Below are 12,761 nucleotides of genomic sequence, written 5' to 3'. Positions count from 1 at the left end.
CTTAATACTTACAACTTAAGATACTATTCAAGAGCAGATGCGGAAAATGCCATGAGGTACATAAATGGAACTCGTCTGGATGACCGGATCATTCGCACAGACTGGGACGCAGGCTTTAAAGAGGGCAGGCAGTATGGCCGTGGGCGATCTGGGGGCCAGGTATGCAGGAAGGTTCGCTTGGCTCAGTCTTTCCCTGGTAGTCCATTCCTAGTGTCAAGGGCTTTGTCAGTTTATGTTTGTTCTTTTAGAAAATAATTTTGTGCCTTCAATCTTGGCCTGAAGTGAATCTGAAAACTACACATTAGGATTGGTAAATTATATTCTGTACATTTTCACAAGCCGCTTATTGGACTTCTGCCAGGGGCTATTTTGCACTTGTGAGGGTCTTAAACAAAAGGAGAATGCACTGAAATAAGTTTTAAGTTTCTGATTGTAAAATAGCCTAATTTAAGTACTTATTCTTTGGAATATACTACTTTTCAGTGCTGGTGAGTATGAGCATGATGTTTGGTTAAAAAACTAAAAAACAAAAAAACAACCAAAACCAAAAACATATTAGGTAGGGGCACCTGGCTGGCTCAGTTGGTAGAGCACGTGACTCTTGATTTTTGGGTCACGGGTTCAAGCCCCATGTTGGGCGTAGAGTTTTATTTATTAAGTAAGCAAACAAAACCAGTAGGTAATCTTAATTTTGCAAGGCAGTTGAGCTTTATATCCGTAGCTCAAGAAAATGTTATGTCCTGCTTGAATGTTCACATTATGGTACCTGAAAAGGCTAAATAGTTTGCTTGCTAGTATGTTTGTGGGAGGCGTATTCCTTATACCGGTCTTCTCTATAATGTAACTTGTATTCTTTTCAATTCAGGTACGAGATGAGTATCGGCAGGACTATGACGCTGGGAGAGGAGGCTATGGAAAACTGGCCCAAAACCAGTGAGTGGTGAGACCCCATCATGAAAACTCCTTTGGCCTGTTGAATTTGCCGTGCATTACCCAAGGTCTGCAAACCTGCCCACGTTTACCATGCTTTGATCAAGGTCTCTACTGAGCTGGAACCCTTTTCATGGTTTTCTTTTGAAAACTATTAAAGGACAGAATCCAAAGGAATGCCTTTATTCTGTAGTCTTAGGATCTTGGCCATATGTCAGGTGGCCAGAATGATTTTGTCACCGTTATCAAAATTTGTGTTCTGTGGCAGCAGATTTGTTCTGTCAGCCCAAAACACCACACTTCTTTTAGAAGATGGAAAATTTTTAAAAATTGATAATAGATTTATGGTCTTCATGGGGGCCTTAAAATTTTTAAGTTTGCAGGAAATAAAGTGTAATAAATGGGGTTTTGCTATTTTGTGTAACTTTGAATTAGTGAGATGTTTGACCGGAGTTTGTTTTCTGTGTTGAGTTCTGGTCTCTAAAGCCAAACTTAGAGGAGTCAAGGGAACTTCCTAGATTACTGATATAGAAGCAAGCCTTAAAGCACTGCCCTGGGGGACACTACTGGCGTGTATGCTTTATGTATTAAGACTTTACTAGCATTTACTGTACACATTTTCAAAAGATGTGTTCTACTTAAAGATTCATTTTCAGAACGATCTCAGGAATGGACTGGGTTTAAAAAAAAAAAGCTTGAAGATCAAGAGGACACTTACAAAGAACAATCTGAATTGCTTCCCACAGGAAATGTGTTTCAGCCAGTTTTCATTTGAAGTTTTTTTTCCCCCTAATTGTGCTTGCCGAGTTTCAGAGCCTGGATAGTGAGTGACCTGATAGTCTCTATAATGAAGGGAGTCTGTAAAATTTATTTTGCATTTAAAGGTACAAGGTGATTTCTCTAATATGTATGAACTACTGCTCATTAAACTGTTAGTCTAATATGATTTTCCCTTACTTAAGTGAAGTTTTTTCATCTAGCAACAGAGTATCTCGTAACTTCCACTAGAGTTGTTGAAAGTTGGTGTTGAAGTATCTCAGTGTGAACATCTTTCCCATTACAGTAAGTATAGGTTCTCACATTAAATTCAAGCTGATTATTTGGATTATTAAGAGCTATAACTAGTTGTAAGTGCTTAGGAAAGAACCATCTGCAGATGTTTAATGAGGACATATCATTTTGAAAATTTCTTTCACACTGTAGTTTGAATTAATGTATTTTATAATTTTGTAAAACATAACTCCGATTTCTACAGGCCTTAAAACCACAGACATTTGAATTGTCAAACCCAATTACCATTGTCTCTGCCTACATGTCACCTATAAAGAGTGACACTGGAACTCTTACTCTGTAATACTTAGGAGTAAGGTGAATTTGCATGTCTGTTTTGTGATTTGACAGGTACCTAATATGGTAACCACTAGTGATGCTTAGAGAACCCTGCCATCATTGCCGAAAATTCTGTTGGCAGTGTTATGGAAGGGTAGGCTGCTTAGGGCCTACACTGGTCACTGTTCATAAATGAGCCTTGTCATGACAAGAGCATGCCTTTGAAGTACATGTTATTCAAGAGAACACACATTTATAAAGGTATTTAGTTTATTTTTCAAAAAAATATTTTTGCTAGAAGGTTTGAGTAATTTTACATGATCACAATCTTTAAATAAATTCTTTTTCTGACCAAAAGGTACCATTTAAGTGAACAGCTTATCTAGGCCTGTTTTTTTAACACCCAAATACAATTAGCACTTCTCTGAAGATATATTCCCTAGACCTTAATTATCTATAGGCCAGGAGGCAGAGCCTCACACGTAATAAAAACAGGTGCTTCACAACTGCTGATTAGTTCGGTTTCTTAACATAATTAAACAGAGCAGGTAGTCAGTATATTCAGTTCACACTATTAACACGCCTGAAGGGTCTGATACACCCAGAGCACTCCCAGTCAGCACTTCTAATGCAGGGAAGCAGTGAACCAACTGCAGAGAAAAAGGGCAGCTCTGACTAGTGCTGGCTGTGTCCCAGTTAGGGCTGTTGTTCTGTTCCAGCTATGAATCCAGCGTGACCGGTGTCACTCATACTCAGTGATAAGTAGAAAATACAGCGCAAAACCAAAAAGTGATTTGGGGACTTTGGGCAGCAACTGCTGCTCTTCCCTTCCTTAGGTTCCCTTTCTTAAGAGAACGCAACTAAATGTTCAATTAAATCTATATTCATTGCTACAGATTTAATGTAAGGACAAATCACTGGAAAGAAAGAACTATAGTAAGTTTGTTGATGGACAGGACTGGGCACAGCTTGAAGGCACATCGTAAGCAGCTTTTAGTTTGTACAAGGCCTGCACTCAACCCCAAAAGCGTAAGGGCTGCCCACCTTGTGGGCACCCGAACAGTTCAGTGCCAAGCTAGTGACAATAAAACAATGCCTGCCTCTTCCACCAGCGGTCCAGACTACATTTCAAAAACGTCTTTGTTGCAAGGAAGAAATTATTGCAAACATCAGAACAAAGGCCCTTCTGATATGGGGCTTGGGCTAAATAGAGGTTCACACCTAATCATGAGAATAGGGGGAAAAAGCAACTATGTGTGCTAAAACCAAGGTCCATCAACAGAGAAACATTTTGAACCACATTCTTAAAAATATCTGACATTTAGGCAAAAGCATGCTGGTCAGTGCACCTCAAGGCGCCTTATTAAAGTGGAAGTAAAAGGGAAGCTGGCCTTGGACAGTTCACTTTAGTTACCTGTGTGCACCCTGCCTGCCTCAGCACCCAGAGGGTGACCATTTCTCAGACTGTAGGAAACGGCAATTCAAGTTTGGGACATGAAGATTCAGGATACAGTTTTGGTGTCTCTTCTACATACCTGGTTCTGTCAGTGAGGAGGTGAGCTGGAGCTCTGAAGTTGAAGATAGTGGGAGTCCACAGCCTAGTTATACTGGCTGCTTTGTGTAACTACTTCCCTGCCCCGCAAAAGTTAGGCAAATGTCTTACATGCAGATCTGAAAAAACTTCACATTTGCATAATTACGTTGGAAAACCTCAAGATGATATCCTCCCTGCTTAAACTGTCCTCTTTGTTAATGATGACATAACTCTAACTGTAGCAGCATAAAGTGCCTCTGATCGCAGTAAGAAATACTGAGTTGGTTTTACAGTAAGTCCAGAGGGCTCTGGAGAGTACAGGGGCTCTTTACAATGTAAACATTGGTGTTGGTGCTTGGAATGTCTGGGAGTGGGAACCCTGCGTGTAAACATATTCGTACCCTCGACTGCTGGCAACCTCACCTTCTGGCCAAGTTTAAACTGCCATGTTTCAGCTGCTTATTTTCAATAGTCACACCTAAACAGGCATAATGCCAAGTATCTTCTGTCATTTACTTGGTATTCTGTGTAAACTTCTGAGACTCTTACATACACCTTTGTGTTTTTTTCTGCCCCAGTTCAGAAAAGATAATTGGGTAATTTAACATGCATCCTTCCAGATTCCCTTTCCTTTCAAGTATCACAAAAGGCTAGAATAAAGATGCAAGATCCATTACTTTAATCCTACTACAGCTAAGCATAAGGACAGGGTCACTTCTGCTTTCCCCCAGTAGGCGAGGCTGATAGAAGTGAAAAAAAGACCCCAGCGCTGGAGTCTCAGGGTGGTCAGGAGAGGCCAGGTGAGGAGCCCTGCATGCTGCTGAGATGACCAGAGGGAAGAGCAAAACACATTATCTCCTGTGCTTCTCTGCAGTCCAGTCTTGTTACCCTTCCTCTTCTCTCCTCCCTACCCATCTGCAAAAGACCTGGTCAGTCTTTAGTTTTGAAGATTTGTATTTTAAACACCTTTGGGGAATAAAAGGTGTTTGGCAAATCTTAATTTCTTCCATATGGGAGACAACACAAGGATAACAGCTTGTACTCAGAAAGGCTGAATTCTCATGTGTTTGACCACCAGTTTAATGGATATTAACATTTTTAATAGGCCAAAACCAAAAATCCAGAGAATTCAGTGTTCCAGCCAAAGCCTTCATAAGACTTAGGCCTTTTTGTTATAATTCTTAAAGCCAAGATTGAAATTTCTCATGTCTTAACTGGACATCCAAAGTTGTCTTTTTCTCCCACCTCAATTAACTCCTCCCAAAGTAGGCACTGTGCTTTCTATGTGCCTCTCTAAACAGAACACACCAGTCAGGTTTTGGCCACTTCTCACCCTTCAAAAGGAATGCGACTCACTCGGCAAGACTCACTTGGGAGAGGGAAGTCAGTGAAAGGTGCAGCAGGTAAAAGGACTGGCTTTGTCAAAACCACCACTCCTAGCTACCCTTTACGCCCCAGGGAACAACTATCATTCTCAGAGTTACATTGAATTAAAAACATCCTGCACTTTTAGGTTCTGGGATTAAATTTTAAACCTGTATTCAGTTCACGTCTAACTAAGTTTCAAAAGCCGCACCAAATCTACTAGGCTTTTTTTTTTTTTTTTTTAATACTCTGCACTGCATGCTCTGTCTATATGCATGCGTTTGGATAATAAATATTAAATATGGGGGGAAACACACGGAACCCATAAAATTAAAAATGAAACCAAACTGAACATTAAAAAATAGTACACGGTAGCTAGAGAAATGAATAGGGCAAAAAAACAAATTTGAGGTAACAATAGTGGCCCAACACCACTGATCTGAAATATCTGTAAAAATTCAAATAAGTGTTTGGAGATTCAAGTAACAAACCATCTGCTTCAACTTGGTCAGACCTCCCAGAGTCCCTGCTGAGTTTCAGTCCATGAGCCGGCACTCACACAGCTCCTTGTAAATCCTCTTCCGCACTCGGGGCATGTCCTCTTGGGAAAACTGGAAAGGCTGCTCTAAGGCGAGGCACTTGCAGTACTGCAAAGGTCGCAGAAACACTTAAGTGGCATGTGGAGCTAGGAAGCAGCCCAGTGTATTTTCCCAGATGCAGACCTAATAGAATAAGGTCTAAGGCAGCATTTTAAAGTTTGGATGTAAAACACATTGCTTTTAAAACATTTACCTCCAAATTAGAGTCACCTTCCCTGGTAAGTATCTCACTTGGGGACTTCCCTTTGGCCACACAATACTGGAAGAAGCAGAAACTGATAAAAGAGGCTCCAATTCTTCTAAAGGTGTAATGTGCAGAGACGGCAGCTAGACCTAACATAGTCTTTAAGCGAGAACCTCAGTTTGTTTTCAAACCCAAGACAGTCATGAGTCAGAGGAATGAGCCCATCTTTCATGATCTTTGCAGATCTCTAAGCTCATGAATTATATACAATTTCCTTTGTAAATATAATGTTTAACAAAATTTTCAGTAGCCCTTAAAGATCACTAAGGAACTCACAGCAGGAGAAAGCAGTTTTTGAATGTGGCCCTTATTTAAAATGTAGTTTTTACTCTGGTTAAAGACCACTTGCCAATGGCTAAAAAAATACATAGTTAATTCTGCAAATGCCAAGGGTCTACAATACAGATTGAGATCAGTCTCTAGTGTGCCTTACTAATAACCTCTGTTAAGAGGTGGATACCTGTTGTTCATTCTTGGCTTTAGAAGGTGGTGCTTCTAAAGATAACGCATCTGAAAGTACAGAATCTACAGTTCCCCAGCAACAAAGGAAGGAGGAAATACTGTTACCTGTTCCTAGTGCCAGGTACATACCACAGGGGCTCCCATCAGTCTAAGCCCAACAAATTTTAATTCACACATCCTAAATTCTGGAAAAAGAGATATCTTTACCTGGAGCACGAAGACTCCACAGTCACTGTCATTTTTCTGTTGTGGAATACACTAAAGAGAAAAACAAAATGATTAAAATAAAAACCAAGTACTTGTCATCAGATAATTGTTTTTATGGAAAGATGAGCAAAAGACAAAAATCCATCTCTGTCCAAGACAACTGGTGTACTGGTATATACCTTTGGTATTTAAAGTATGGGATTTTATGGAAGTATCTAGCCATATCAAAAGAGCAAGCAACCAACTGTAATTTACAGAACATTTTGCCTAAATGGGAGAAATATCCCACTTTAAAACTTCCATTTGGATTACTAGTTCTGCTGTCAGATTACTGACCAAAATAGGATTGTGGATCTGGACTCTGAATACTTCTAACGATCCTGCTTAGCAATCTCCACTTTTGATTTCCTACTACACAAATCTTTACTCTTTCAAAGAAATCATAAAGATAAGCAGGTTTCCAAAAGAACTGGTTATGTATTCTGCCTAAAATGGGAGTATGAAAGATCCTGACTAAATTTAGAGTACCTGGATATTCTAGTAGGGTAAATTTAGAAAATTTACAAGTTCAATTCTGGTTTAAACTAAAAGACTAGGTTATTAAAAGAAAATTTATGCTTTTAATACATAGTTTTTATTATGTTTTTAATATGTTTAATATGTTTTTAATACATGCTTTTAATACATAGCTGAAAGTACTTAGCTTTCAGTACAGTTCAAGGATGAACAAATCTGGTCCTTTTGGGTTTGGCTTAAAGTTTGTTCCAAGACTCTACCTCTTTTAAGATTGTGTCCAGTGATCCAGACAGACCTGAAGTCAAGGGCTTGACTCTGAATAGTTCTGATGGCCTTTGGGGAAGGTCACACCTATGCTTCAGTTTTCTCACCTATAGAATAAAGATGATGCTCATCCCTAAATGACCAATCTGCCTACCTCACGGGTTGTAAGGATCAGATGAGATCACACAGGCAAAAACACTTTGGAAACAATAAAGCAGTGACCATAAAATGTTAAGACACTGGTATCTGTGACAGCAATGAGAAGACATGCCTGGGCACTCTGCCCCACATATAGCCTGAGTATCTATAGGGCAAACGTAGTGCTGCTTTCAGACTGAAACACTCAAGACACTGTCTTCCCCAAATGCCTGGTAAGAAGCCCAGTGCACTTCCTCCCTTAGTGGATCCAAATGGTCATTTCAGCATTTCTCTGGGTCTATGTGGGTCATCTGGAAATAAGAGGCAAGAGGCAGGCGCCACCAAAAGAAAAAAGTTACATATCTATTTTTTTCTTTTTTCCTCCCAATACAGCAATCCTATCATTAGCAGCTGCCCCAAGGATGAAATGAGTAAATTTGTTCCCCACAAGCACTGGGAAACGAAGCCCTAGATGATCAATACTAAACAGAGGTTTACTCTAAGCTGCCTCTCTGCAGCCTCCAGACTCTCACTGGTTATCTCCATCATCAATCTTAAAATGCTTCTTAAAGACACCCACCCCTAAGATGATTCCATCCCCCTGACATGCCTGAGTTTTCATTTTTGTCACACACTTACCTTTGTAACAGCAGTCTGCCAACCCTGAAGAAATTCAGGTCTATTTTTTTCTCTGGCTTCCGTCAGCAAATACTTTCTTATATTCTGGTTAAAAAGAAACCACAACACAGATGCTGTGTTCCATCAGTTGGTGAAAAATGGAACCTGCCCACAGCAGATAGAAGCAAAGGAGAAAGCTGTGGCCCCACCACTGGGCAAAGTCTGAATTAGAGTTTAAAGTTTAAATAAGCTGAACCTTATTTCTGACCTTTCACTTCACAGTGACTCAGACCTTCTATACTCAGGTATGCATTTAGGCTGTGGACACCTGTATATGTTTTAATTGGAACTTTTTATAAGATGGTCAGCCTTTTCCAGTAGTAAGCCAACTTGCTGAATGAGAAATTTAAATAAATACTGGCAAGACAAAAAGAAAGTCTTGATTACTGCCAATGCTCAATACAAAGAAGGAACCCATGGCAGAAATCAATAACTGGAACTAAATGAAAAACATTCCCCGCCTTAGATAATCTGTATTTTGAGGGCTGTAGATAAAGGTATAATGCAGTTTCTAGAAAGTTATACTGAAACCCATTCTGGATACTAAATACAGTCAAGTCCACTGTGGAAATCTCTACCAGGATGAAGCCTATCAGAGTTTCAAACTTTCCTTGTGCCTTCTACATCCATAGCTCTCTCTGCATCTAAGGTGAAGTCAGACGTTACAGGACTTAAACTAACCCCTCTGAAGATGAAATATGTTTATACATACAACTGTGTGTTTATGCACACATGCATGTACACACACGCATACATATTCTACCGCATCATTCTGCAACTTGCCTTTTAAAACCCAGTACATCTTGGAGATCTTTCCGTGTTAGGACATGGAAATCTGTATTTTTTTTTTAACTGCTATGGTCAGTTTAACAGTATGAATATACTATAGTGTATTCAGCTATTCTGTTGGTAGAGCTAAATTTAGATGGTTTTGATTTTTTTTACTATCAATAATGCTGCAGTGAACATCCTGGTACTTGCCCTATCACTGTGCACGTACATACACAAGCATTTTTTGGAGCAGATACCAAGAAACAGAACTGGTGTGCAATAGGATATACTTTTTTTTTTTAAATAGGCTGCATGCCCAACATGGGGCTTGAACTCATGACCCTGAAATGAGTGCATACTCCACTGACTTGAGGGAGCCAGACGCCTCTAGGACATACACCTTTATAAATTTACAAAACACTTAGAACTGATCAGAATTTTAATTCTCCCCCAAGGGGCTTGCTGTATCAATTAATACACTCCATCAGAAAATAGGAAAGCTGGTTTCCTTACATCCACATAAACACCTGAATACCATCAATGCCTAATAGGCAAAACCTGGAGCCCTGATATAGTTTTAATTTGCATTTCCTGTACTTCTGGTAAGACTGATCATCTCTCCATGTGTTGATAGGCTATTTGCATTCTTCCTAAAAATTACTTAATTTAACCTTTGTCCAATTCTATTAAGTCCTTTTATTCATTTGTAGGAGTTCTTTATATATTCTGGGTAGTGATTATTACGTCACAAACATTTTCCCCATGTCTACCCTTATCTGTGAATTTTATGGCATACAGAAGTTTTAAATTATGGTCCAGTTTATCAGTCTGTTGTTCTTTCATGTCTTTTTTTGCTTTTATGGTTCTATGTAAGAAATCCTTCCCTAATCCAAGAACTTATATTTACTGTATTTTATTCTTTTACAGTTTTGTGTTTTATATTTAGGTCATTGTTTTATGTGGAATTTGTTTATACAAACAGCATGAAGGAGCTGTATTTTACTTTTCCAAATAGACAACTGCTTTTCACAACAGCATATACTGAATAGCCTGTCTTTTCCCAATTTTATCATATACCAGGTTCTTCATACACATGAGAAATTTGTGGATTCTCTGTGCTGTTCCACCAATATAAATACTGTTTTATTTATTAAAACTGGGTGTTATGGTTTGATATGTAGTAGACCAAGGATTCCTTCCCCATTGTTCATACTATGAATTCTGCAATATGGGTTTTAGGATAAGCTTATCAGGTTTCATTCGAAATCCTCTTGGGAAACTGATTATGACAAATGGGTATATATTAATTTGAGGATAATTGATCTGTTTCTCATACTGAGTCTTCCTGTCTTTGCATCTGCCCAGAGTTCCTTTAAATATAGAGTTTTCATCTTAAACAACTTCCATAATTTTTGCTAGGGTATACTTCTGGGCAATTTACATCTTCGTTGCTTTTGAAAATGGAATCTTGTTTTTAGTTGAATTTCCTAACTCATCCTTCTTAGTGAGAGAAAATCAGGGAACCTATTGATTTTTTCTTGCTTTGCCTCCTACCATCCTGTTGAACTCCTGTTAGTTGAGCTCTCATATTTTGCCAGCTGATTTTCTTGATTATAACTCATTCTGCATGAGTTATTTTGAAGCTACATGCCCATTACAGCTCTAAGAGAAAGAAAGAAAATGATTTCTTTCCACATACAAAATGTAGCCTTATGGGAAGGCAGGAAAATATTTGACAAAATCTAAATAGGGCATGTATCTCAGAAGGGGGATCCAGATCACAGATAGCTACCTTGCCCCCAACCTGGGGATTCCTCTTGCAGTAGTCCTTTTCTCTCCCAACATTTCTGAAAGTCTGTATGACAGAAACTGATGCTCTATCAGACTGACTTCTGCTGTTCTAAGATACTGTTTGATCACAAGATGAGTAAGAAAATACAAGCAGTATATTAACTTACCTCTACACAAAACTTAAAATGAATGCCTTGGGAATCATAAAATGAAATAATTCGATTAGAGAGTGTCACGGTAATGAGAGACCAGTGGACTTCCAGGTGAATAGGAATCAACAGAAGACTCTTTTTAAACAAATCCACCTAATTAAAAAGAAAAAAGGAAGAAAAAGAAATGCAGCCATCACCACAGACTATCCAAAAGAACAATGGCAGTAGCTTCCATTTACTGACTTTTGACCCGCCCACGGCCATAAAAGCAGAAAGTGGTGAAGCCAAAATTTGAACCCAGGTTGGAATCTAAAGGCCCATGCTTGTAACTACTAAGCCATAATAGACAATAAGAAAACTGAAGATCTAGAAAGCACCACTTCACATTTAACCTGACACACCTGTGCATACACCTTTTCAAGTAGTTAATATTGCTTAGCCTCTTACTTTTATGCTTAATTTTCTTGTGTACACATTTGACTTTGACTCAGTTCTTACTTAGAAAGGAATCATGTATTAGAAAACAGCAGACTGTAAGTCTTCTTTATTTACAGACTCCATATCACAGTTATGATCATGGGCTTGGAAGTTAAGTCTGGTTAATTACACCTCCTCCACCTACTGGCAAGATGACTTTGGCGATTTTTGTAGCTTCTTTGTTCCCTGATTTCTTCAACTATAAATTACAGATAACAATATCTGCCTTATGAAGCTGTTGAGAGTGATAATACATGTAAGATGTGTAAAACTGCTTTCACACATTACATGTAGCCAATAAATCTTAACTATCACCATTATCACTACCCTCAGGTCTCCCAGATATCAAAATTGAGAAAAATAGCCTTAATAATTATTTACACATCCTTTACAATCTAGAAATATTTACTCTTCCATTTAAAACCGCAGTTGTGGATTGGTTGATAAAGTAGTAGGTGCCTGTAAAAAAGTGAATGAGTTTCTTTTTTCAGATATTTTTTGAGAGGTGGTTTTTTTTGTTGTTGTTGTTAATTCCATGGTTTAAAACAATCACAAGGCTATTTTCAACTACATCAGATTCTTACAAGGTATTTCTCAAGCCTTCCTTGCTTTCTGATATTCAGGTAATGTCCTGCTCTAGATGAATCTTCTACTAGTCAACATGATCTTGGAGCAAAGCACTTTAGCAGTTCTACTTTTCCAAATTTTGCATCCATTAACCTGAGAAGTGAGGTGGACAGAAGGAAATACGAGGACAGCTGGTCCTTTCCAATGCATAAATTGTGAGTATCTAAAACAAGGACTCACATCTAAAATACAATATTAAATGAGACCAAATTTTATATTCTTCTCAAAAAGAAACGATTTAAAAATTTTTGAAATAAATACAGAAAAAAATACACTTCAGTGTGTATCTTTCCAGATTATTTTTCTTTTTAATACGTTTTGTCACACTTTTTTTTTTTTTTCCTCTCAGAGATTCTGAGAGAGAGCATACTCAAGAACATGAATGGGGTGAGAGGCAAAGAGAGAGGGAGAATCTCAAGGAAACTCTGTGCCAAGCGCAGAGCCCAGTGCAGGGTTCGATCTCATGACCCAGAGATCATGACCTGAGCCAAAACCAAGAGTTGTACACTTAAATGACTAAACCACCCAGGTACTTGCCCCCAACACACACTTTATACATACAATTAAGAATGATACATGTGGAAGATTATACTATTGATCCCAATTTGTTGTCCTCCCCATAAAAGGAGTACACAGAAGCTTCACTGTTCCTCCCAGGTGAAGAATATAGTCCTATC

General features: G+C 38.6%; 2 protein-coding genes across 6 annotated transcripts in view; one reads left to right on the top strand and one right to left on the bottom strand.

The window, feature by feature from the left end:
• Positions 1–12,761, top strand: part of LOC111155175 (nuclear cap binding protein subunit 2) — a 34,551-nt gene that overhangs the window by 5,934 nt on the left and 15,856 nt on the right. For 2 of the 4 annotated variants that reach the window (XM_022515269.1, XM_022515267.1), the window contains exons 3-4: positions 21–159; positions 866–933. In XM_022515269.1, the coding sequence (XP_022370977.1) occupies positions 21–159; positions 866–933 (207 nt within the window). Of the gene's footprint in view, positions 1–20; positions 160–865; positions 1,877–12,761 lie in introns of those variants that run through there. The other 2 variants (XM_022515268.1, XM_022515270.1) reach the window with 2 other exon arrangements.
• LOC111155174 (SUMO1/sentrin specific peptidase 5) overlaps positions 5,481–12,761 on the bottom strand; it is a 60,473-nt gene continuing 53,192 nt past the window's right edge. For both annotated transcript variants that reach the window (XM_022515264.1, XM_022515266.1), the window contains exons 7-10: positions 10,996–11,133; positions 8,228–8,311; positions 6,671–6,721; positions 5,481–5,805 (exon numbers count right to left, since the gene is read on the bottom strand). In XM_022515264.1, the coding sequence (XP_022370972.1) occupies positions 5,695–5,805; positions 6,671–6,721; positions 8,228–8,311; positions 10,996–11,133 (384 nt within the window). In that variant the 3' untranslated portion in view covers positions 5,481–5,694. The remainder of the gene's footprint in view (positions 5,806–6,670; positions 6,722–8,227; positions 8,312–10,995; positions 11,134–12,761) is intronic.

This window comes from Enhydra lutris, unplaced genomic scaffold, assembly GCF_002288905.1.
Source record: "Enhydra lutris kenyoni isolate GAN:26980312 unplaced genomic scaffold, ASM228890v2 scaffoldscaffold39, whole genome shotgun sequence".
In the NCBI taxonomy this organism is placed as follows: domain Eukaryota; kingdom Metazoa; phylum Chordata; class Mammalia; order Carnivora; family Mustelidae; genus Enhydra; species Enhydra lutris.
This window is presented reverse-complemented; position numbering and strand designations above follow the sequence as displayed.